At 44.1% G+C, this 21763-nt stretch overlaps 1 protein-coding gene across 5 annotated transcripts in view; it reads right to left on the reverse strand.

Moving 5' to 3' along the window:
* Positions 1 to 254: 254 nt before the first annotated feature.
* LOC128350957 (beta-1,4-galactosyltransferase 3-like) overlaps positions 255 to 21763 on the reverse strand; it is a 42281-nt gene continuing 20772 nt past the window's right edge. For all 5 annotated transcript variants that reach the window (XM_053309901.1, XM_053309898.1, XM_053309897.1 and 2 more), the window contains exons 3-7: positions 19193 to 19428; positions 18033 to 18223; positions 10625 to 10747; positions 2472 to 2576; positions 255 to 1147 (exon numbers count right to left, since the gene is read on the reverse strand). In XM_053309901.1, the coding sequence (XP_053165876.1) occupies positions 982 to 1147; positions 2472 to 2576; positions 10625 to 10747; positions 18033 to 18223; positions 19193 to 19428 (821 nt within the window). In that variant the 3' untranslated portion in view covers positions 255 to 981. The remainder of the gene's footprint in view (positions 1148 to 2471; positions 2577 to 10624; positions 10748 to 18032; positions 18224 to 19192; positions 19429 to 21763) is intronic.

Consider the following 21763-nt stretch of genomic DNA (forward strand, 5'->3'; position numbering starts at 1 on the left):
GATTCAGCTCCTCGCTCAGGATCCCATCTGTTGCAAAAGCAGATGCTCTTCTCTTCTTAACCTGCTCCCTTTATATGGAGCAGCCAACACAGAAAAGTAGATACGGCTGCCATATCACCTCGAGTTTGACCTGCCTTATCAAAAGCTTCTGAAACGAGGGAAAAGCCCAAGAGGAAATGTGTTCCGCTGAACTAGGATTAGCCTTGAGCAGTTTCTTTATTAAAGCAGAGAATGATTGCTTCTGAGGCAGTATATAAGTACTCTTAACAGAGTTTATTTAAATTCATTGAAAAATAAACTTTACAAAAGTAAAACTCTGAAATATAGTTTAACACTTGACACAGTCGTGAAGCCCAAACACTGGTGTAGGCAAACTGGATTTACAACAGAGAAATTGTCTTCTTAAAAGGAGACTGCCTATATCCAAATTTAAGAGTTGGGTGTGGGGAACATTTCTGTGCACAAATGGAGCAGAGAGGTGGTTTTCAGTACTCTTCTGAAGCAGCAGTTTGTGCTCCACTCCCAATGTGTTCCTGAGTCCCTGTAATCTCAGGGGAGACTTGCCATAAATCATTCCTCCTCTCTGTGTATGTACAGAAATGGTTCCTGCCCGCAAGTTTTACATTAGATATAGGCCAACGTGTCTAAAACAGAGTATTCAACTTTATCTTTCATTCAGATACTGTAATCTCAAATATCCACATCACAGTGTAGGTGGTTATATGATCTAAAGTGTGCTCTTCAAGAAGAGCTGTGCAAGTAGTCGGGAAAAAGGGTAAGGTTCAGTAGACATTGCACTTTACAGTGCCGAAGTGCTTCATTGAACAATTTAAGTAACACCCATGTGTGTTCATTCCTGGTAAATTTTTTCCTCCTTGTCAGTAGAGACAGCAAATATATGCATCTTCAAGTCTGCCCCACACGATTCTTTTGTTTCATGACAGCTCCAGCAGTGCCAAACAGCTAGATACCGCCACAAATTCATGCTTTACTCCCATTTCTTTTGCCTTCTGGAGGAAGAATTGATACACCTCCAATATCCACAGTAATGTTAGTATAAAGAGGATACTTTTTCTTTGCCAATACTTTGAACTCAAGAGAATTCATTCCGTCATCCTTCCATGTGTTTCTAGTGTGCACGACAATCCTGGGAGGAAGGGGAAAGCAAGATGTGATTTTGTTTCATTTAAGACACATTTAGCAATATAATAAAAATGCCCATTAAACAACTGCTCTATAAAATATGTGTTCTGTAGAGATGAAAACATGGTTTTTCTAGTGCTACAAAAGGTTGAACAAAGAAGTAAACTCTTGCCTAGGAAAAGGAGTTCCAAGTAGTAGGAGCCCCACCTAGGAAAGTTGTTGTACTAGCTACCAAGTGCCTGAAGGTCACAAGGAGGCTCTTTCAGGCAGTCGCGTGATAACTACAGCCATTCACCTGCAGAACTTCCAATACTTAAAAGTGTAGTTACAGCCAAAGCATCTAAACTGAATGGTTTTCAGTCTGAGTGTTAGGTCTTGTGACTTGAAAGCAGTACACAAGACCTAATGTGAGCTGGCTCTCAGCATATACAAAGCCTCTTTCCCTTGGTTCTAAACATCCACAACCAGCTTGTGCTGCTGAGATTACCAAGGAGGGTTTCCAAGTTTTGGCCTGCAACTGTTAGACATTCCCCACCACCATCATTTTCAGTAATCCTAGCAGAGTCGCAAGCCACATTTTCAAAACCACTCAAGCCTTTACTGTTCTTAAATGCCTTATTGTAAGCCTTTATTAGTGGTTTGTGTTTTTTTTTAAAAAGATGCTTCACACAATTGGTGTGAAGCATCAGATGGGGTTCTGCAGGTTCTGCTCTCCGCAGCCGAGCAGCCGCTTGTAGCTGGGCGGCCAGGTCGGCTGCCCACACGACTGCCAGCTCCATCAAGGAAGCTGACAGGTGGTGGGGATCAGGAGTGCGTGGCCCCTGAAAGCTCTGTGTGAGCGTGCAGGGCATCCTGGAGAGACCTCAGAACCTGGGAGGCTGCTTACAGTCTCCTGGCGGAGGTCTCCTCATGTGTCACCATGGCGTGGCCGCGCTGTGGTGGCACATGATCAGAAAACCCGGGTTAGTGGAGCGCTCACTCCGTTAACCTGGGCTAAGGGGAGGGCTACTTTGGCGGGCTAGCCACCAGAGAACCACCGGGCTCGCCCGCTGGTTCTCACAATGGGGGAAAACCGGGCTGGGCTTCTTTAGCCCAGTTTCCCCCCATCGTGAGAATAGCCTCACTGTCTTAAGTGTGAGAATTGCTGCGTCTTTACCATTAATATGTGCACTATGGTTCAATGACAATTGTGTGAAGGGAATTTGGTGGTGCTGCTGCGATATATTACAGTGTATAATGTGAAGGAAATGTGATGTTGCTACTCTACCTTCTTAGGAAAAAGAGTGAACAGAGACTAGACATGCACAGAAAAATCCCTCTGTATTTACCTTTGAAGTTTCTCAGTTTGGTCAGATATATGTCCATAATCCATCCTTTTGTAACGTCCAAGAAAAATTGGAGTCCGAACTATTTTCAGCCCTGCTAACCGAATCCTTTTGAAATGAAGACGTAGTGGGAAAGGTCTGAGACAGGGCATTTCAGAGCAGTATTTCTCAATAAGAAAATAGCCAAATCAAGACAGACTGCAGTGTAGCTGAACACACATTCTCAGTTGGTAGATAGAAACATTGGTAGACTTACCGTGAAGGGTTCTTTTTCTGGGTATGGGGAGGGCATCCTAACGTGATGGTTATCAAGCTCTGCATGCTCCGAGACAGGACCAATCAAAATTCAGGTCGATCATATGTATCCAGACAGCTGTCACTCATCCCCAGTTCCAGGACTGTTGAGCACAGAAAATACAGAGAGCAAGGAGAGAAAAAATAGTCCACAAGGGATGAAGTTGTACAGTAAACAGTGACAGCAAAGAACTAAGCAACCCTGGGAGTTGCCCCACCTCCCTGCATATCCATCGTAAACATTCGCGGGTGGGCCGGATGCCCTCCCCATACCCAGAAAAAGAACCCTTCATGGTAAGTCTACCAATGTTTCTTTTTCCTTGGTATGGGGAGGGCATCCTAACGTGATGGGACGTACCAAAGCAATCCCAAGGGTGGGAGCGAATGATTAGACAACCTGTTGCAATACCATCTTTCCTATTGCTGCTTGAGCAGCGTGAAAAGACGGAATCTTGTAATGCCTAATGAAGGGAGACACTGATGCCCAAGTTTCCGCCTTGCAAATTTCTTCCAAGGGGGCACGAGCTGAAAAGGCCGCAGAAGTGCTGGCTCTGAGAGTGGAATGGGCAGAAATGTCATGAGGAACAGGAAGGTGAAGAGACTCATAAGCCAACGATATGGCAGCTCTGATCCATCGACCCACGGAAACCTTGTACGCCTTGGTCCCTAGGGAAGATGGCTGAAAGGAAACAAAAAGGGAATCCGTATTTCTAAAGGTTTTGGATCTTTTAATATACAATCTAAGTGCCCTACGCACATACAGAGTATGCCAAGCACGCTCCTTAGGGTGAGCAGGACTAGGACAGAAGGAAGGCAATACTAAATCTTGGCTCCTATGAAAGATGGAATTAACCTTGGGTAAGAAGGTGGGATCCAACTTCAAAAACAACACACTCCTTTTGAAAAATGCATAGCTCATCGCGCACAGAGAGGGCAGCTAGTTCAGAAACCCTTCGTGCTGAGGTGATGGCCACAAGGAACATTACTTTAAAGGACAAAATTCTCAAGGGAGCTGAATGAAGAGGCTCGAACGGAGCCTTAGTAAGAGCATTTAAAACTAAATTCAAATCCCAGGAGGGAAACCTATGTACGGGAGGCAGAGCCAAGTTGCTCGCTCCCCTTAGAAAACGTCTAATATGAGGTGCAAGGAAGATGAACCAGGCACTGCTAAATCCAGGACTGAGGACAAGGCTGAAGTTTGCCTCCTCATTGTGCTGGGATGCAGATCTTTCTCAAGACCTGCTTGAAGGAACCCCAGCACCTCTGCAACCCCCGCCAAGGATGGAACAAAGTCCTGCTTCCGCCCCCAGGAACAAAAGGCTGATCAGGTAACCTGATAAATGCGCAAAGTGGATGGCCTTCTTGACGCTATGATAGTGTCTTGCACCTGGCGGGAATAATCCCTTGGAATCTAGGGTAATGCGCTCAACCTTCATGCATGAAGGCGTAGCCAGACCAGATCCGGATGACATAGAGGTCCTTGTGATAGTAGATCTCTCCTTGGGAGAAGAGGCCACAGCGGTTGGACTGAGAGACTCAGGAGGTCAGAAAACCAGGGTCTTCGCGGCCAATAATGAGCTATCAAAATGACTTCTGCTTCTTCTAATAGGAACTATCTTAGGAAGGAGCTCAGGATTGGAGTCAGGGGGAAGACATAAAGTAATCCCCGCGGCCAGGGAGACGTGAGAGCATCTACTTCTTCTTTGTGAGGAGTTAGATATCTTGCGAAAAACCTTGGTAGTTTGGCGTTTTCCTGTGACGCGAAGAGGTCCAGCTGGGGACGACCCCACCTGTGGACAATTTCCTTGAAGATTTCCGGATGCAGGGCCCACTCTGCTGGATCCACCGTTTTGGCGACTCAGCCAATCCGCTTGTAGATTCTCCGTGCCGCTCAGATGTTCCGCCGTCACGGAGTATAGGTGAATTTCCGCTCATGCGGATAGTAAGTCGGATTCCTGCATGAGGGGCCTTGATCTTGTGCCACCCTGGTGATTTACGTGAGCTTTTGCGGTCACGTTGTCTGTCCTTATCAGAACATGTCTCCCTATCAACAGATCACGGAACTGCAGAAGAGCTAATCGAATTGCCTTCAACTCTAGCCAGTTGATATTGTTCTCCAAATCCTTCTGAACCCACAACCCCTGCGCATGATGTGCCAGGCAGTGGGCCCCCCAACCAGAGAGGCTGGCGTCGGTCGTCACCACGATAATCTGGGGAATTTCCAGAAGTATTTACTTTCCTATCGCCAGCGACAGTCACCAAAGGAGAGAATTCCTGACCTTCCGTGGTAAGCGAAGTTTTATCTGCTTCTTTGCCATAATGGCTTCCTGAAAAGGAAGCAAGAACCATTGAAGTGGTCTCGAATGCCACCTGGCCCAGGGCGTGCATTCTAGGCAGGCGATCACTGAGCCCATGAGTTGAGCCAGAGACATGAGGGAACCCCATTTCCTAGACAGCCATGGCCTGGTGTGTGAGGCAATCTTCTATTGTCAGTCCGTTGGGAGAGAAACTGTGCCCGATCTCGTGTCGAAAACAACTCCCAGATGCTGGAGTACACAAGATGGGTTTAGGTGGCTCTTGGTACAGTTGATGACAAACCCGTGATCCTCTAGTATCTGGACGTCCTGAGCTGTGTCCTTGGAGGCTTGATGGTAGGACAGAGATCTCACGAGCAACCTGTCCAGATACGGGTAAACATGGATCCCCCGCAAGCGCATGTAAGCTATCACCACCACCATGAGTTTGGTGAATACGTGAGGAGCTGAGGACAACCCGAAGGGTAGAGCCCTGTACTGGAATTGTCTCTGATTGTAAATAAACCTCAGGTATTGGCGAGAGGCAGGATGAATCGGTACATGTAAGTACGCCTCTGAAAGGTCTATCGAGGACAAGTAATTGCCCGGGTGTACGGCTGCCTTTATTGTCCTTAAAGACTCCATTCGAAATGTGCGTTTTTGCACAAACTGATTCAATCTTTTCAAATCCAGAATCACACGCCAGGAGTCGTCTTTTTTTCTTTTCTTTTTTCTTTTTTCCTTTCTTTTCTTTTCTTTTTTCTTTTTGGCACCAAAAAGAGAAGAGAAAAGACACCTACACATAATTCCGTCAACAGAACCAGTTCTATCGCATGGATGTCTAATAAGTGTTGGATGCTTTGGTCCATCAACAGTCTCTTGGACCTCACCTTGGGGACAGGTGTTAAGAAAAGAAAATCAGGAGGAGTTGCCATAAGGTCTATAACATAGCCGTGCTTTACTGTTCTCAACACCCATTGATCCGTGGTGCTGTGCACCCAGGCTTCTGCAAATTCCAGAAGCCTGCCCCCCACCGATATTGCGCCATTGCTTACGGTTTTGTGCGTTGACATAACCTCCAGCACGTGCTCTTCCCGATCCTCTGCCTGTTATTCCAGGGGTGACACCAGTTAGCCCTGAAGAAAGATCCACGATCATCTCTTCCTCGGTAGCTGTCTCTAAACCCTGTATTGGCAGGTCTATTGAAAGTTCTGAAGGAACGAAAGGAATTCTGGAAGGTGTTATATCCCCTGAAATTCCTCCTTGAATTACCACGCCCAACCGGCATGATTTTCTTTTTGTCCTTTGTGTCCACGAAAATAGGATCCAAGGATTCACCAAATAACTTCCCCCCCCAGAAAGGGAGTAGACGCCAAGGTGACCTTGGACTTGGCATCTGCCCTCCAATTTTTCAACCACAAACCTCTGCGGATTGCCACGCCTGCTGCCATGCCACGAGAGGCGTGCTGTATGCAGTCCAAACCAGAGTCCGCCATAAGGGCAGATGATCTGGCTAACTTATTCAAACCCTGGTTTTAAAGTTTTAAATTCTTTTGTGGTACCAGCTTAACAAGCTCCTTAGTCCACAAAATGGAGACTCTAGCGAAAATAGAATTCGTGGCAGCTGCCCTTACGACAGTTGCAGATGCCTCATGAGCCTTACGTAGCAGATGATCCGCTTTCTCTTCCTCTGGTGTCTTAAGAAGGTCATCTCCCTCCTTGTTCACCAGAGCCCCAGTGACCAGCTGGGCCACAGGTCCATCCACCACAGGAACTGTCAAAAGAGCCATTATATCTGGAGGTAAGGCATACAATTTTTTGGGAAGGATATGGCAGGTTTAGTGGCACCAGGCACACCCCACTGCAAACATAACATCTTTAAAAAATTGTGGAAAAGGTACAGTGACTGCTGAAATAGAGGTTGATGGAAAACCTTCCTGATCCAAGCCAGCAGCTGAAGGTGTGCCAGTCTCCTGAGACACATCCTTGATGGCCCTTTTGGCTTGAAAGGGAGTAGCAGCCAAGGTGACCTTGGACTTGGCATCTACCCGTCAATTTTTATTTTTATTTATTTATTTATTTTTAACCATAACCCTCTGCGCAGTGCCACCCTGGCTGCCATGGCACGAGAGGCGTGCTGTATGCAGTCCAGACCTGAGTCTGCCATAAGGGCAGAAGCTCTGGCCAATTTATTTAAACCCTGGCAGGGTTTAAGATTTTCTGGAGGTATCAGCTTAATAAGCTCTTTAGTCCACAGAATGGAGCCTCTATTGTAGCTGCTTTTTTGGGCGGCGGGGCGGGCAAAATAGGAGCCTCCTGGCTCACAGTTGCTCCTTCTTCAGTAACATTAGCCGAAAGGCTCAAGCTCGCTGTCCCTCCAACTGAGGGAACAATCGCGGCTTCTGTGAAGGGCCCCTCCGAAAGGGAACCCTTCAACATATCCCCCATATGAGCAGGCTCCATAGTCAGAATAATACAGCCTTAATCAGAGGAAATAATCAAAATAAGCAGCTAAATGAGCGCAATTGGCGACTCCCTTCCCACCCTTGCACACAGAATAAAGGAAGGGAGAAACTGGCCTGAAGTCGTCAGAGAGAGTGAAAGACGATGATAAAGGCTGTGAAGATTTTCCTCACAGCGCTAATCAAGCTCTGTCTGCGGACTGACTTAGCAGAGAAGATACCCATGCCAGACATTGCCTCTTAACGAACTCCCCCAACCAAATTAACTTACCCGGGGACGGCTGTTCGCCGCCAGGGAGTGGAGGCATATTAGACAAACTGACACCTGCGGCGGTAGACATAGCAGCAGCAGCAGCAGCAGAAGACAGACCCTGAGGAGGGTCGAGGACCGTGAGTGGCATCGCCGCGCTAAACAGAACCTGAGGAGGGTCGAGGGCGGTACATGAAGTTGTCGCACTAATAGGACCCTGAGGAGGGTTGAGCACGGACACCGCCGCTGGCGCACTAATCGGACCCCATGGGGGGTCATTAATAGACACAGACCCTGGAAGGGTTCAGAGATCGGCATCATGCGTCCAGGTTCCCCATTGCTCTTAAAAAGAACGGCAGGGCTAGACTTGGAGAGGAGAGCTAAAATGGCCACCGCGCCTTCGGCAGTTAAATCAGGTGGGAAAGCGGAAGGTTGCTGCGCCCGAACTGCCTTCAACTGCAGTCTTATCGCTCAGTGGCATGCTGCCAGGGGATCGTATATGCTTTTTCATTTCTGACAATGCCCTTTTCCTTTAGGTGTTTAGTTTTCTTTTTCAATTTCTTGGGTGGTGGGGCGGGCAGATTAGAAGCCTCCTGGCTCACAGTAGCCTCCTCTCCTTTATCAATGGCCATTAGGCCCAAGCTCGCTGTCCCTGCCACCGAGGGAACAATCGCGGCTTCTGTGAAGGGGCCCTCCGGAAGGGAACCCTTCAACATATCCCCCATATAATCAGGCTCCATATTTCGAATAAGAGAGACCTCAACAGAGGGAATCCCAAATTATTAAAATAAAAAAGGAGAAAGGCTGTGAAATTTTTCCTCACAGCAATACTCAAGCTCTGTCTGCGGAGCGAGACAGGACTGGAACTGGGGATGAGTGACAGCTGTCTGGATACATATGATCGACCTGAATTTTGATTGGTCCTGTCTCGGAGCATGCAGAGCTTGATAACCATCACGTTAGGATGCCCTCCCCATACCAAGGAAAAAGTTATTTCTCATGACTGCCTCAGATCAACCATGTACTGTAACAGCAAGCAGAGTGTGGCTCTGGGAAGTAGCATGGGGGAAAACCTCCCTCCTCTGCTCCAGACTGGCTGACACCTAGAGGGAACTCTCGACACCCACTTGTGCTCTGTCTGCATCGGAAGGCTCTGCTAAAAATTTTGCCATCATGCTACATCTAGCATAGTAAGTAAAAAGAAACCCTCTCTGAGCAGAAGTTTAATAGGTTACTCTGTGTGTGTTTCATTTATTCATCACATGGCTATAGATCCAACTTTTCTTTTACAAAGAAGCATAAGGCAACATACATGGAAGTTCCCAAGAGGTTTCCCATCCAAGCACTGACCAGACCCAGACCGGCTTGGTTTCAGCAAAGCTGGTGCCTCATGCCATGCCCTGGGACTAGTTGTGTTAGGAATCTCGGGGTGGACTGGGGAAGGAATCAGCAGAAGTCCGGGATACTGAACGTCACATATATATGAGATCAGAAGTGCCTTTCATTCACACTAGGGCACCACTGGATCCAAAGTAATATGCTTTTTCAAAAGAAGCATATTGTTACATTTTCTAGAAGTTAAGCTTTGGATCATATTCTTTGCTTTAAGAATCCCCTACTAACTGAGCAAAGAGGCACCTTTTAAAAGTGGCGATTCTCGTTATTGAGCAGAGGGAGAGCAACTGGCCCTTTCCATCCCCAGCACAGCATCCTTCCAGTGGCTGTTGCAGGTGTCTGCCTTATTTTTCTTTTTTTAGATTGTGAGCCCCTTGGGGACAGGGAGCCATTTTTATTTATCTGTTTATATCTATGTAAACCACTTTGGAAACCTTTTGTTGAAAAGCAGTATATAAATAGTCTTTGTATTCATATTAAGAGCTCTAGTCAATGGTTTGAACTGAGGAACATAAAAGATTTATATTGTGTGAACAAAGCATTCTATTTAAATTTTTATACTGTTAAACAAGAATAGAAGAAAAACACAAAGTTTTTATTCAGTTCCTCTATATGTTTGCTACAGTAATCATCAATGGAACAGCCACAGACTGAATTAGGGCCATTCTTGTGTTTTCTCAAAACAAGTTGCTGATATTTAATTACATGTCCCCAGAGAAATATGTTTTTAGGCTGGCAGAAGCCTAGCTCCTTAAATGCTTGTGCCCCCTTTTAATGTTAAACAAATTGCTCTAGTAAGAACTAATCTGCCTACTTTCCTTCCGCTATCCCTACAACTGGACTAAATTTGGTCCAAATCGGTTAGTCAGTTCACAAGTTAACCCTCTTGCGCCTTACACTTTCTTGCATCCACCATCTTGAATTGGGGTGGATGACATCACAAACTATGCCTTTGAGGTGTCCCTACAACTGTACCCAATTTGGTTCATATTAGTCCAGGCATTGCAAAGTTGATGGGACACACAGAATGTTGGGTGATCTCATAAGCCTACTGAAACTTAGGCTTTAAAGCAGGAATACAGTATTCGCATAGTTTCCTGAGAGTGCCCAAAGCCCCACCCATCCACCATCCACACTTACACTGTCTAACTATGGACAGCAGGCAGGTGGGGTTGCCGAGGGTGTCAGCACAGGAATGGGGCTTGCAGGCATGCCCTCAGTAAGCTGTACACAACTACAGCATCGTGGCTCTTTTAACATCTGGAGAAGTTTATAGCATCATCAAATCAAGTATTTTTAGTCAACTGCTGCTGAATAGATCATCTCCCTAAACTATTACTCAGCAATGGATCAACAGCTCATGCGTCATTCTTTTAAAGGGCATAGTTTGAGCATGGTGAGGTAAATGCCATATTTTGAGTTTAGCCCACATTTTTCAGTGGCTCCAGCCCACAGTAGTACCTTTCAGCAATGTCATCATCTTCACCACCATGATCCCAGTAGGTGTTTGGAAACCCATTCATCTTCATATAATTCTCTGGGGTCAAAGCAGACACACCGCCAAAAAAGGACCAATGTGGCAAACTACAGGTGAGAAGAAAACCTAGACAACTTACAAAGCATTTTGCATTGTGTTGATGAAAGCAATGAATACATGCATTCACCAAGAAAGCAGCTGTAAAACAGACTCTTAAATCAATTGTATATGGAGCATCAACTCCTGCATTTATCCAAATTTAGGGCTTAGTGTTGTACAATAGAAAAGATTGTCATACACAACAGTGGAAGATTTGTTATGGAAAAAGTAAGCTCAAGTCTTCAGTATGTTTAAAAGCAGATCTTGCAGATTTCGGTACTAATCTCTCTCTTGCATCTATAAGCATACTTAGATGGAAGTATGTCCCCCTTGAATAAACAGGATTGAATTCTGACTCAGCAGCCATGTTGAACATCAGAATACAAAACACTGGGGATGTGCAAAACATTTCAAATTGAAACATTTCAACTAGAAACAGGCCGTTCTGAGTGTATCAAGCTGGAAACAAAATGCCCTTTAAGTAAAGGGCCTGTTTTAAGCTCTGAACAAAACAAGCCAGTTTCAAGTGCCATTTTGGAGACCTGTTTGTCCCTTGCGGATTGGTTTTCTGGCACTGGCTTCTGATTGGCTTACGATAGGGATGTGCAGTACGTTTGATGACAAAACCGTTCGACTCTAAATGGGCCATTTGAGAACACTCTTTAAATAAAGGACCTGTTTTGAGCTCTGAGCAGGACCGCCCCCCCCCCCCATTTTGATTGAAACGTTTTGTTATCATACAAGCATTGTCATGGGCAACTGTGCCCCCATTGGCGGGGGGGAGGGGGAGCAAGTGCTGCCTTTGTCAAGAAGCAGATGAAACCGTGGACCACCTAATCAGCTGTTGTAAAAAGATTGCACAGACTGACTACAAACAAAGGCATGACAAGGTAGCAGGGATGATACACTGGAACATCTGCAAAAAATACAAGCTACCTGTAGCCAAACAGTGGTGGGACCAAAAAATTGAAAAAGTTGAAGAAAATGAAGATGTAAAAATATTATGGGACTTCCGACTACAAACAGACAAACATCTGCCACACAATACACCAGATATAACTGTAGTCGCGAAGAAAGAAAAACAAGTGAAAATAATCGACATAGCAATACCAGGGGATAGCAGAATAGAAGAAAAAGAAATAGAAAAAAATACCAAATACAAAGATCTACAAATTGAAATTGAAAGGCTGTGGCAGAAAAAGACCAAAATCATCCCAGTGGTAATTGGCACCCTGGGTGCAGTTCCAAAAGACCTTGAAGAGCACCTCAACACCATAGGGGCCACAGAAATCACCATCAGCCAATTACAAAAAGCAGCTTTACTGGGAACAGCCTATATTCTGCGACGATATCTATAACAATTGACAATAAAATTCTGGCATCCCAGGTCCTTGGGAAGGACTCGATGTCTGGATAAAGCAAACCAGTCAATAACACCTGTCTGACTGTGTAAACAAGAAATAATAAAAATGCCTGCCTGGAGTCAGTGATGGGCTGGATGACGGATAACAAACTGAGACTGAATCCAGATAAGACGGAGGTACTCATTGTGCAGGGCCGGAACTTGAGAGTCGATTTTGATCTGCCTATTCTGGATGGGGTCACACTTCCCCAGAAGGAAAAGGTACGCAGTCTAGGGGTGCTTTTGGATCCGAGCCTCTCCCTGGTCTCCCAGGTTGAGGCGGTGGCCAGAAGTGCTTTCTATCAGCTTCAGCTGATACGTTAGCTGCATCCATTTCTTGAGGTAAACGACCTCAAGACAGTGGTACATCTGTTGGTAACCACCAGACTGGATTACTGCAATGCACTCTATGCCCTTGTATGTACTCCAGAAACTACAGTTGGTCCAGAATGTGGCAGCCAGGTAGGTCTCTGGGTCATCTTGGAGAGACCATATAACTCCTGTATTGAAGGAGCTACACTGGCTGCTGATATGTTTCCAGAAAAAATACAAGGTGTTGGTCATAACCTATAAAGCCCTAAACAGCTTGGGCCCTGGGTATTTAAGAGAACGTCTTCTTCGTCATGAACCCCACTGCCCACTGAGATCATCTGGAGAGGTCCATCTGCATTTGCCGCCGGCTCGTCTGGTGGCCACTCAGGGACGGGCCTTCTCCACTGCTGCCCCAAGGCTTTGGAATGTGCTCCCTAGTGAAATAAGAGCCTCCCCATCTCTGACAGCTTTTAAAAAGTCTTTAAAGATGCATCTGTTCACTCAGGCTTTAATTAATATTGTTTTAAAGGTTTTAATGCTGTTTTAAAATAGTCTTTTAAAGAATTTTAAATTGTTGTAATGTTTTAAACTTTTCATTTTTCTTTTAACTAATGTTTTACTTTCTGTTTGTATTTTGTCGTAAACCGCCCAGAGACGTAAGTTTTGGGCGGTATAAAAATATGTTAATAAATAAATAAGAAGTTATGAATAACTTAAGTGTGGTTGTGAGACAGTGAGTGGAGTAACCTGTTTTACTAACTGTAACGTAGAAGAGTGTGTGTGCGTGTGTGTATGTACACACACACACACACACACACCCCACCCCGCGCACAAATGTTCATTACAATACTCCAGTTACTGGCTTATATCTAGATTGAGTTGCTCATGAGTACTCCCATTGAAATAAATGGGACAAGATGTTAGTGGGACTACTTACGAGTGACTTGATCTGATGGAAGGCCAGTGACTAGAGTAGTTTGTCTTGTGTTTGTTTAGTGTGTTTGTTTACACGCGTGCATGCACAAACAAACACACACACACACACACACACACACACACACACACCCCTTCTCTATGGGGTACCTGAGCTGAAAGTTTGCAACTGGAGGGGTATACTTGTTTAAAAAGATTGGAAATCCCTGCTCTAGTGAATGCCAGTAAGTACAGGGGCTCTTCAAGGGTGATGCAGAAGAGCAGAGAAGTGCATCCAGGAAGGGGAGACCCAGATAACTATTGTATCACTGGGGTGAGAGGCAAGGGGCTTGCTTTGGCCACTATGTCTGCAAAGCAGCCTCATGAACAGGGCAGCCACAGAGATGTCCGTGCCCGGTTTTCCAGTTCTAGGCTAGAGAAGAGCACTAGGGACGATCCCCGCACCCCCCATGATCTGAGCTGAGGATGGACACAGAGGATTGTCCCTGACCCTGGCTTGCATTTTGGGGGTGAGGCACAAGGTCAGAAACCAAACCCCACCCTTTGAGGAGGGGCCTGGCTGCCACAAAGAGTTGGCTAACAAGGCCAGTTCTGATTTGCAGACCCCTGCTTCAGACCCATCATCCTGGCATTTGCTCAAAGCCACTTTTCTTACTCCTGTTACTTTTGACTCTTCCAGAGCTCAGATTTAGAGGTGTGCTAGAGCCCCCCCGCCCCCCCAAGTCCTGCTATGCTGCCTCATCGAGGTGGTGGGGGTGCTCCTGGGAGGAATGAGCGAAGTACGCCGGGAGGTATACTCCCAGTAGGGTCACCCAAAGTGTGAAGCAGGCACCTATATTGGGCAGCAGCAATACAGAGAGGTGCTGGAGGCGAACAGTCACTTCAGTGATAACGACAAAGGCATCTTTTCATATTGCACGGGAGGAAGTAGTGGTAAACCACTCCTGTATTTTACCAAGAAAACCACATGGATAGACAGAATAGAATGATTGTCGATGTTGTGCCGGATGATGGGCCCCTCAGGTTGGATGGCACTCAACATGCTACTGAGGAAGAGCCGAGGATCTTTCAGAGTACTGATGGTGTTTATGACGCGATTAGATTAAAGCCTTTTGGACGTTTAGTGGCTGATGCTGCCATGCAGGAAAAGAAAATCTGAAGCTGAAAAGACAGAATTACAATGGGAACGTGGAACGTAAGAAGCATGAATATGGGAAAGCTTGGCACAGTGAAAGATGAAATGAATCTACTACAGATCGACATCTTGGACATCAGTGAATTAAAATGGACTGGAATAGGACACTTTCAGTCAGAAAATCATACTGTTTACTACTCAGGACACGAAAACCAAAGAAGGAACGGTGTTGCTTTCTTAGCCAGGAAGGATATAGCAATGACAGTACTTGGGTACAATGCGGTCAGCGACCGACTAATATCAATTGGATTTCATGGACAACCCTTTAACATGACAGTTCTTCAAGTCTATACCCCAACGACCGATGCAGAAGAAGAGGAAGTTGATGAGTTTGATGCTCAGGTCCAGTCTGAAATTGGCAGAATATGCAAGCAAGATGTGCTGCTGGTGATTGGAGACTGGAATGCCAAAGTTGGAAAAGGTAAGAAGAAAAACACAGTTGGACTGTATGGCCTAGGAAACCGAAATGAAGCACAGTTTATAAGTTTCTGCCAAGCCAATGATCTCTTCATTGCTAACACATTCTTCATACAATCAAAGAGGCGCCTATACACATGGACTTCACCAGATGTCCACACAGAAATCAAATTGATTACATTATTGGTGCAAGGAGGTAGAAGAGCTCAGTTATAACCTCAAAGATGTGGCCGGGGGCTGATTGTGGAACAGATCAAAAACTGCTTATGTGCAAGAGTGCAAATCAAGCTAAAGTGGAAAAAGAAAGCTATCCAGCTTCCACAATATGATCTTGAGAATGTTCCCACCATTTTCAAGGAAAACATCAGGAACCTCTGAAGTTCTGAACCTCATTGATAGGGAACCAGAGGAACTGTGGAATGAAATCAAAGAAGTTGTTAAGGATGAATGTGAAAAGGGACTGCCAAAGACCAAGAAACAGAAGAAAGCAAAATAGATGTCACAACAGATGGTGGAAATTGCCAAGAAGAGGAGAGAAGCCAAAGTCAAGAAAGATAAAGACCTCAGGAAGAAGCTTAATAGGGAATCTCAGAAAGCTGTTCAAAGAGACAAGGAGCAGTATTACAATGACATCTGTAAAGACCTTGAGGATGGAAATAGACACAGAAAAACTAGGAAGGTTTTCCAAAAGATCTCTGAACTCAGACGGAGGTTCCAACCTCAAATTGGTATGTTAAGGGATGCCAAAGGACAGACAGTAACTAATTCAGAGAAGATCAAACAGAGATGGAAGAAGTATACTCAAAATCTGTACAGCAGGGACGTCAACATCCAAGATACTCTAGAAGATATTCCCGACTTGCAAGAACCTCTAGTACGGGAAGATGAAGTTAGAACAGCACTCTGGACATTACCAAGTCGGAAGGCTACAGTAATTGATGGAATAGCTACAGAAATATGGCAAGCAACAGAAGAAGAATCCGTCAAGGCTCTAACCAAACTATGCCAGCAAATTTGGAGAACGACACAATGGCCAACAGATTGGAAGAGGTCAGTCTACCTACCCATACCAAAGAAAGGAGACTTAACAGATTGTGCAAACAATCACACAATATCCTTAATTTCACATTTATTTATTTGATTTATCTACCGCCCTTCCAAAATGGCTCAGGGCGGTTTACAATTAAAACATGCTAGCAAAATAATGCTCAGGATCATCCAACGCAGATTAGAGCCCTACATGGAAAGGGAAATGCCGATGTTCCAGCTGGTTTCCGAAAAGGCCGAGGAACAAGAGACATCATTGCTGATGCATGCTGGATAATTGAGAAAGCCAAAGAATACCAGAAATACCAGAAAGTCAATATGTGCTTAAGAGACTACAGAAAAGCCTTCAATTGTGTCAACCATGTCAAGTTGTGGGATATCCTTAGCAAAATGGGCGGCACAGAACATCTCATTGTTCTCATGAGAAAACTATACACAGGACAGGAAGCCACAGTCCAGACGGAACACGGCGAAACAGACTCGTTCCAGATCGGCAAAGGAGTAAGATAAGGCTGCATACTTTCTCCATATTTATTCAACATATGCTGAGAGAAACTGGATTGGAAGAAGATGAGCGTGGTTTTAAAGTTGGAGGAAGAAACATCAATAACTTGCGCTACGCTGATGACACCACTATAATAGCTGAGAATGCGGATGATCAGCAAGCTCTAGTAATGAAAGCACAAGGAGTACATTGAAAAAATGGGACTACGACTAAATGTAAGGACAACTAAACTAATGACAACAGGTACAGCAACCAGCCTCAGAATTGATAATGAAGACATGGAAGTGGTGGATAGTTTTTGCCTTTTAGGATCAACCATCAACAGTAAAGGATCCAGCAGTCAAGAAATAGAAGAAATAAAGGATATTTAGATGCTGTGTCATGTCTATACCTACAAATATTAGATTCGTTCGGACAATGGTTTTTCCCATGACATTCTATGGATGCGAAAGCTTTGAAGAAGCAAGATAGAAAAAATATTGACACTTTTGATCTTTGGTGCTGGAGAAGGCTTTTGAGGATACCATGGACAGCCAGGAAAACAAACAAATGGATCATAAAACAAATCAATCAAGAATTTTTACTTGAGGCACAAATGACTAGGCTCAGACTATCATACTTCGGAAACATTATGTGAGAACCCAGCTCCCTTGAAAAGTCCATAATGCTGGGAAGTTGAAGGAAAGAGAAGAGGACGACCAGCAGCAAGGTGGATGGACTTGATTACGACAACAATGAATGAACCACTGAGAGACCTTAGAGGCCAAATTAAAGATCATCCTGGAGAGGATCTATCTATGTGATCACTAAGAGTCAACACCAACTTGATGGCTCAATCAATCAATCAATCAATCATCTGTGATGCATCATGAAATACTCTCAAAAAACCAACATAATTTTGTAGTAGTAATTTCACTATACGAACCACACCAACTATCATGACTGCCAAACAGAATTTCCCCCCTACAAATATGCTTTGATTGTACTCTAATCCTCTTACTTACAATAATGAGAAAATGTGCAAATGATATTCTGCATATTATGATATAAATGATACATGATTTTCTGCATATCTCTTCTATAAGAAGTTAACTTTCCACCATTCTTGGCCAAGGAGCAAAAAGGTTCTGGGATGATTCTATGAGAAGTACCTAGGCCCAACATTGGCACATTTTAAAATGGTATTGATATTATTTAATACATTAGTTTTATCAGCTACTTGTGTTTTGTTGTTTTGCATTGATTTACAATCACCACCCCAGCATCATTTCTGCTTATGGGCCGGATATGCCTATTTCTACCCAGGAGATGACACGAGTTGCATGTACCATTCTTTACAGTTCACACCAATGAAAAAACAGTAAAGCAAAAAGCTCTTCTCTTGTTAGGGCTAATTTCTGCTTCAGAAGGTATTGCTTCAGAACAAACAAGAATGTTTGCCCCCAATAAATGAGGGTTGCCAGCATAATCAAATGATATTACCTGTACTGCAACTTGTCGATGGCACTGGACATGTGTTTGGGATAGTACTGATCGCAGATGTAGAGATTATAATCATTCTCTGGAATTAGGTTTACATTATGCAGAAACAGGCAGTCCCAGTCATTATCTTTCATGGCCTCACGGACTCCAATGTTAAGGAGCTTTGCTCGGTTAAATGGACCACTTCCAGCCTGGAAAGAGCACATTCAAAAACACCATGACATAATAAATGGGCAACATCTGGTCACAACATCTATACTGTATTGCTGCTGTGGCAGTGAAGCCTCTGACACGATTGGCAGATCTGGTTTGTTAGCACAAAATGTTTGGTTATTGGGGAACTAAACAGTCTGCAGTCCAGTTTCTGTGACAAAGTTGTCAGTTTGGCTGGGAGGTCCTAGGATGAGAGACAAGGAGGCTGATGGAAGGGTACAGTGTAGGCAGTGGACTGAGAAAGAAGAACCAGAAGGAGGAGAGGTAGAAAAGGTTTGAAGAAAGAGGCGGAGGAAACAGAGATCTGAGGCAAGAAGTGGCTAAGAATCCAGTACTGGACCAAGGGTCCAAAGATGGTACAGCTATCAGGCAAGGACTGCACTACACTGGGGATTTGGTTCCTCTTGGTGTTGGGTTTTAATGATCAGGTTTGCTTCAGTATCAGTTAATATGCAACCTGAATTTCAATTAGTTACATTTGGACACAAATGAACTAGAAAAGCTATTCTTTAAAAAAAATAAACCAAAGAACTGCCTCTTTAGTACTTTCCCTTTTATTTTTATAAAAAACAGATCACATTAATGGAGCATGTAATTTCCTAAAAGGATCCTTGGTAATAACTTAGACTATGCTGCACTCTCAGCCTGCTTTCCCTGTCTGGCACACAAGCAGCATGATTGATTGAGAGATGAACCACATGCAATTTAAAAAGCTACATCATCCTTGACATTTTGTATTTCCACTCTACAGAATATTCCAGGTAAAGTAGCTCTTGCTTTTATGAGGTTTTTAGACAGTCTAATGTAGTAGATACAATTACACATGCATATTCCCACACACCACGTTCATCAACAAAAAAACATTTGTGTTGGCACACTTTATTCAAAAAACACATGACCCCTCAAGTGAGAGGCCTGCAACATGCCTTTGGTCTGGCTTGACTTACCTGATGAATCAAGTAGATGCAGTAGTGAAGCTGCTGACGCTGGAGGAAGGGGTGAACGTAATAGAGAAAATGACGCAGGTGCTTCTCGCGATTTCTGTGCGGTACGATGATAGCAATTTTGTAACGGGCCAAGCAATGGGGAGGGCTGTAGTGGCCACCTAATTGGACATAAGGATTTTTGTCGATGATTGTTCTTTCACTGGGTAGCATATCAAAGGTGATGGTCAAGGGTCCAACTGGCAGAGAAGATTAAGGGTGGGGAGAGAGAGAAATCTACCATGAAAACTTGGTCAGAATAAGTGTTTTCATTCATTGGGATGCACTCTTCTGCAATGCTGGCTAGTGACATTTGGTGCTAATTTAGACAATATATTTCTTAGGGAATAGTACTTTATAAAATAATACATTTGGGAAACGTTATATGTTGAAATGCAAACTTCACATGAATTTTGCTGGGAAGAGTCCACAATAGGCACCATCAAGAGGCTTCCCACTACTTTCTTACAAAATTCATGTGGATTTCCAATTTTTACAAGTTTTCCACATATGTATTCAAGGAGGAAAAATGTAATTGTACAGCCCTTCATTTGCTTTTAATAGCAAGAGCTATTAAGTATACAATGCAACTTCCCGGGGTCAGTGGGTTGCTGAGCTTCAATTAGCATTTTGAAATTAAAAACGTTTTATTTTCACAATCAATAGAAACCTTGATATCTGAGGCTGGTACAAAGCTATACATTGACCAATTCTATTTATTATTCTGATGAACTGATCCTGCTTACGCCAGGGGCACACCAATTGCAATGCCAGCTCATAGCTCAATATGACATTGCACCAGCACAGCAAGAGCATTACAACACCATTGCAAACCTAAGCTGGTTTATAGCCAAGGGGCCAAGGCACTACAGTAATGCCAACCTTGCTTCCCGTTCCAGGCCTATTTGGAGCAAATCTGTTCCTGCACTCAAGAAGTCCAATGACTTTTACAAAGAAGAAACAAAAAACAGGAAGGGCATCTTGTATGATTTCTTTTGTACACAGGCCACACTGTGAGAAACAATACTTTGACAATGCGTTTCAACTGTTTAATCACAGTATTCAGCTGGTCTGGAAAATGAAGGGCTGTATCCCAAGTTGTGCTTTTTATTCATGTGGACGGAAGGTGGCATTTGATCCAGATCCCCAGCCTTCTGATCACAGAAGCAATCACCATCATACTTAATGGATTTCCATCTTCATACAAACACTGTAACTGTAAAGAGTATGGGGAGTGTGAAGTTTCCTGGCGCGTCAGCACTGGGTTGGGCTTCCAGGCACACTCTCTGGGATGCTGTATACTAGTACAACATCTCCCGCCCTGCCAAACAGGGCTTATGAGAGTCAACCAATACACACAGATTGTCCATAGTTGGCAAACTGGACTTCTGGATGACACACCAGCTCCATTGAGAAAGGAACGTTTGTAAACTGTATCAATACATTAGCTGAATTGTCTGTCAGTAGGAACTGTGTCTGCATGGATTCATTACCACTCTCCTGCACCACCACCCTTTTCCTAACAAGAAGACTTCCTGGCACTAAAACAGTACTAAGTTCATGCTCAGGAAATCACTTAGGCACATTTTTAAGAATGACTTTTAAGTCACAGCCATAGTAGTTTAATATATTACACTAGGAAAATGCTTGTCTGCTGTAGTAGTACTAATGGTAGTGGTATAATTTGATGGCAAGGCTCAAGAAAGCCTGAGATTAACCAAAAGAAAAAGGAAGTTATAGAGAAGGATGTTTACAAATATGTAGATTTTTTTCACTATATCTGCAAAGGATGAGATATGAAACAGCTTTATATGGATTTAAAAAGAATGATCCAACTTGTAATAATGTTTAACATAAATGTTCAACATAAATCTAACAGCTGCTGGTAACAGCTATGCTCAAGGTGAGTGCAGAAAACTTGTGTTAACTAAGCAGATTTGAACACCAGTGTAAATCATGAGTAGAGTCATCTTTTTTTTTAAAAGCAGCAGAGAGCAGACTGCAGATCTGAACGGCAACAATATGGAAATATGTTATCCCCCTGCCCCTCCCCCCCATCAATGAGGACCCTGGACATTTAGTGCACACAGAGAATGTCTTCCACAGCCTAAGTCACTTGGATGCAGTGTTCCCTCTAGGCATGTGCGTGCTCACATTTTTTGATGTCCACTCAGTTAATTTTAGATCCTGCTCAGGTTAAATCAGAAATGTCCCACTTTGAATGCATGTGGCACACACTGTCTTGATACTGCTGCCCAGAACAAAACTCATTCCACACACAGATGAAAAAAAATTAGATAAAACACTGCTTGGATGGAGTCAGAAGCAACTTTTTCTGGACAAGGACTGAAAGACTGAAAGTGTCCCTTTCAGTGTGAGAATGCCGCTACTGCAAACCGACTGGCTTCTGGTCAGGAGTGAAAGAGACAACTAACTATACTTTAGAGAGCACGTTTACTGGTATTGTGACTATTGGACAGAATGATGATGTGCAAGATTCATTGAAACTGAATACATTTTTAGGATGCATTAACA

The sequence above is a fragment of the Hemicordylus capensis genome, chromosome 3, assembly GCF_027244095.1.
Source record: "Hemicordylus capensis ecotype Gifberg chromosome 3, rHemCap1.1.pri, whole genome shotgun sequence".
Classification (NCBI taxonomy): domain Eukaryota; kingdom Metazoa; phylum Chordata; class Lepidosauria; order Squamata; family Cordylidae; genus Hemicordylus; species Hemicordylus capensis.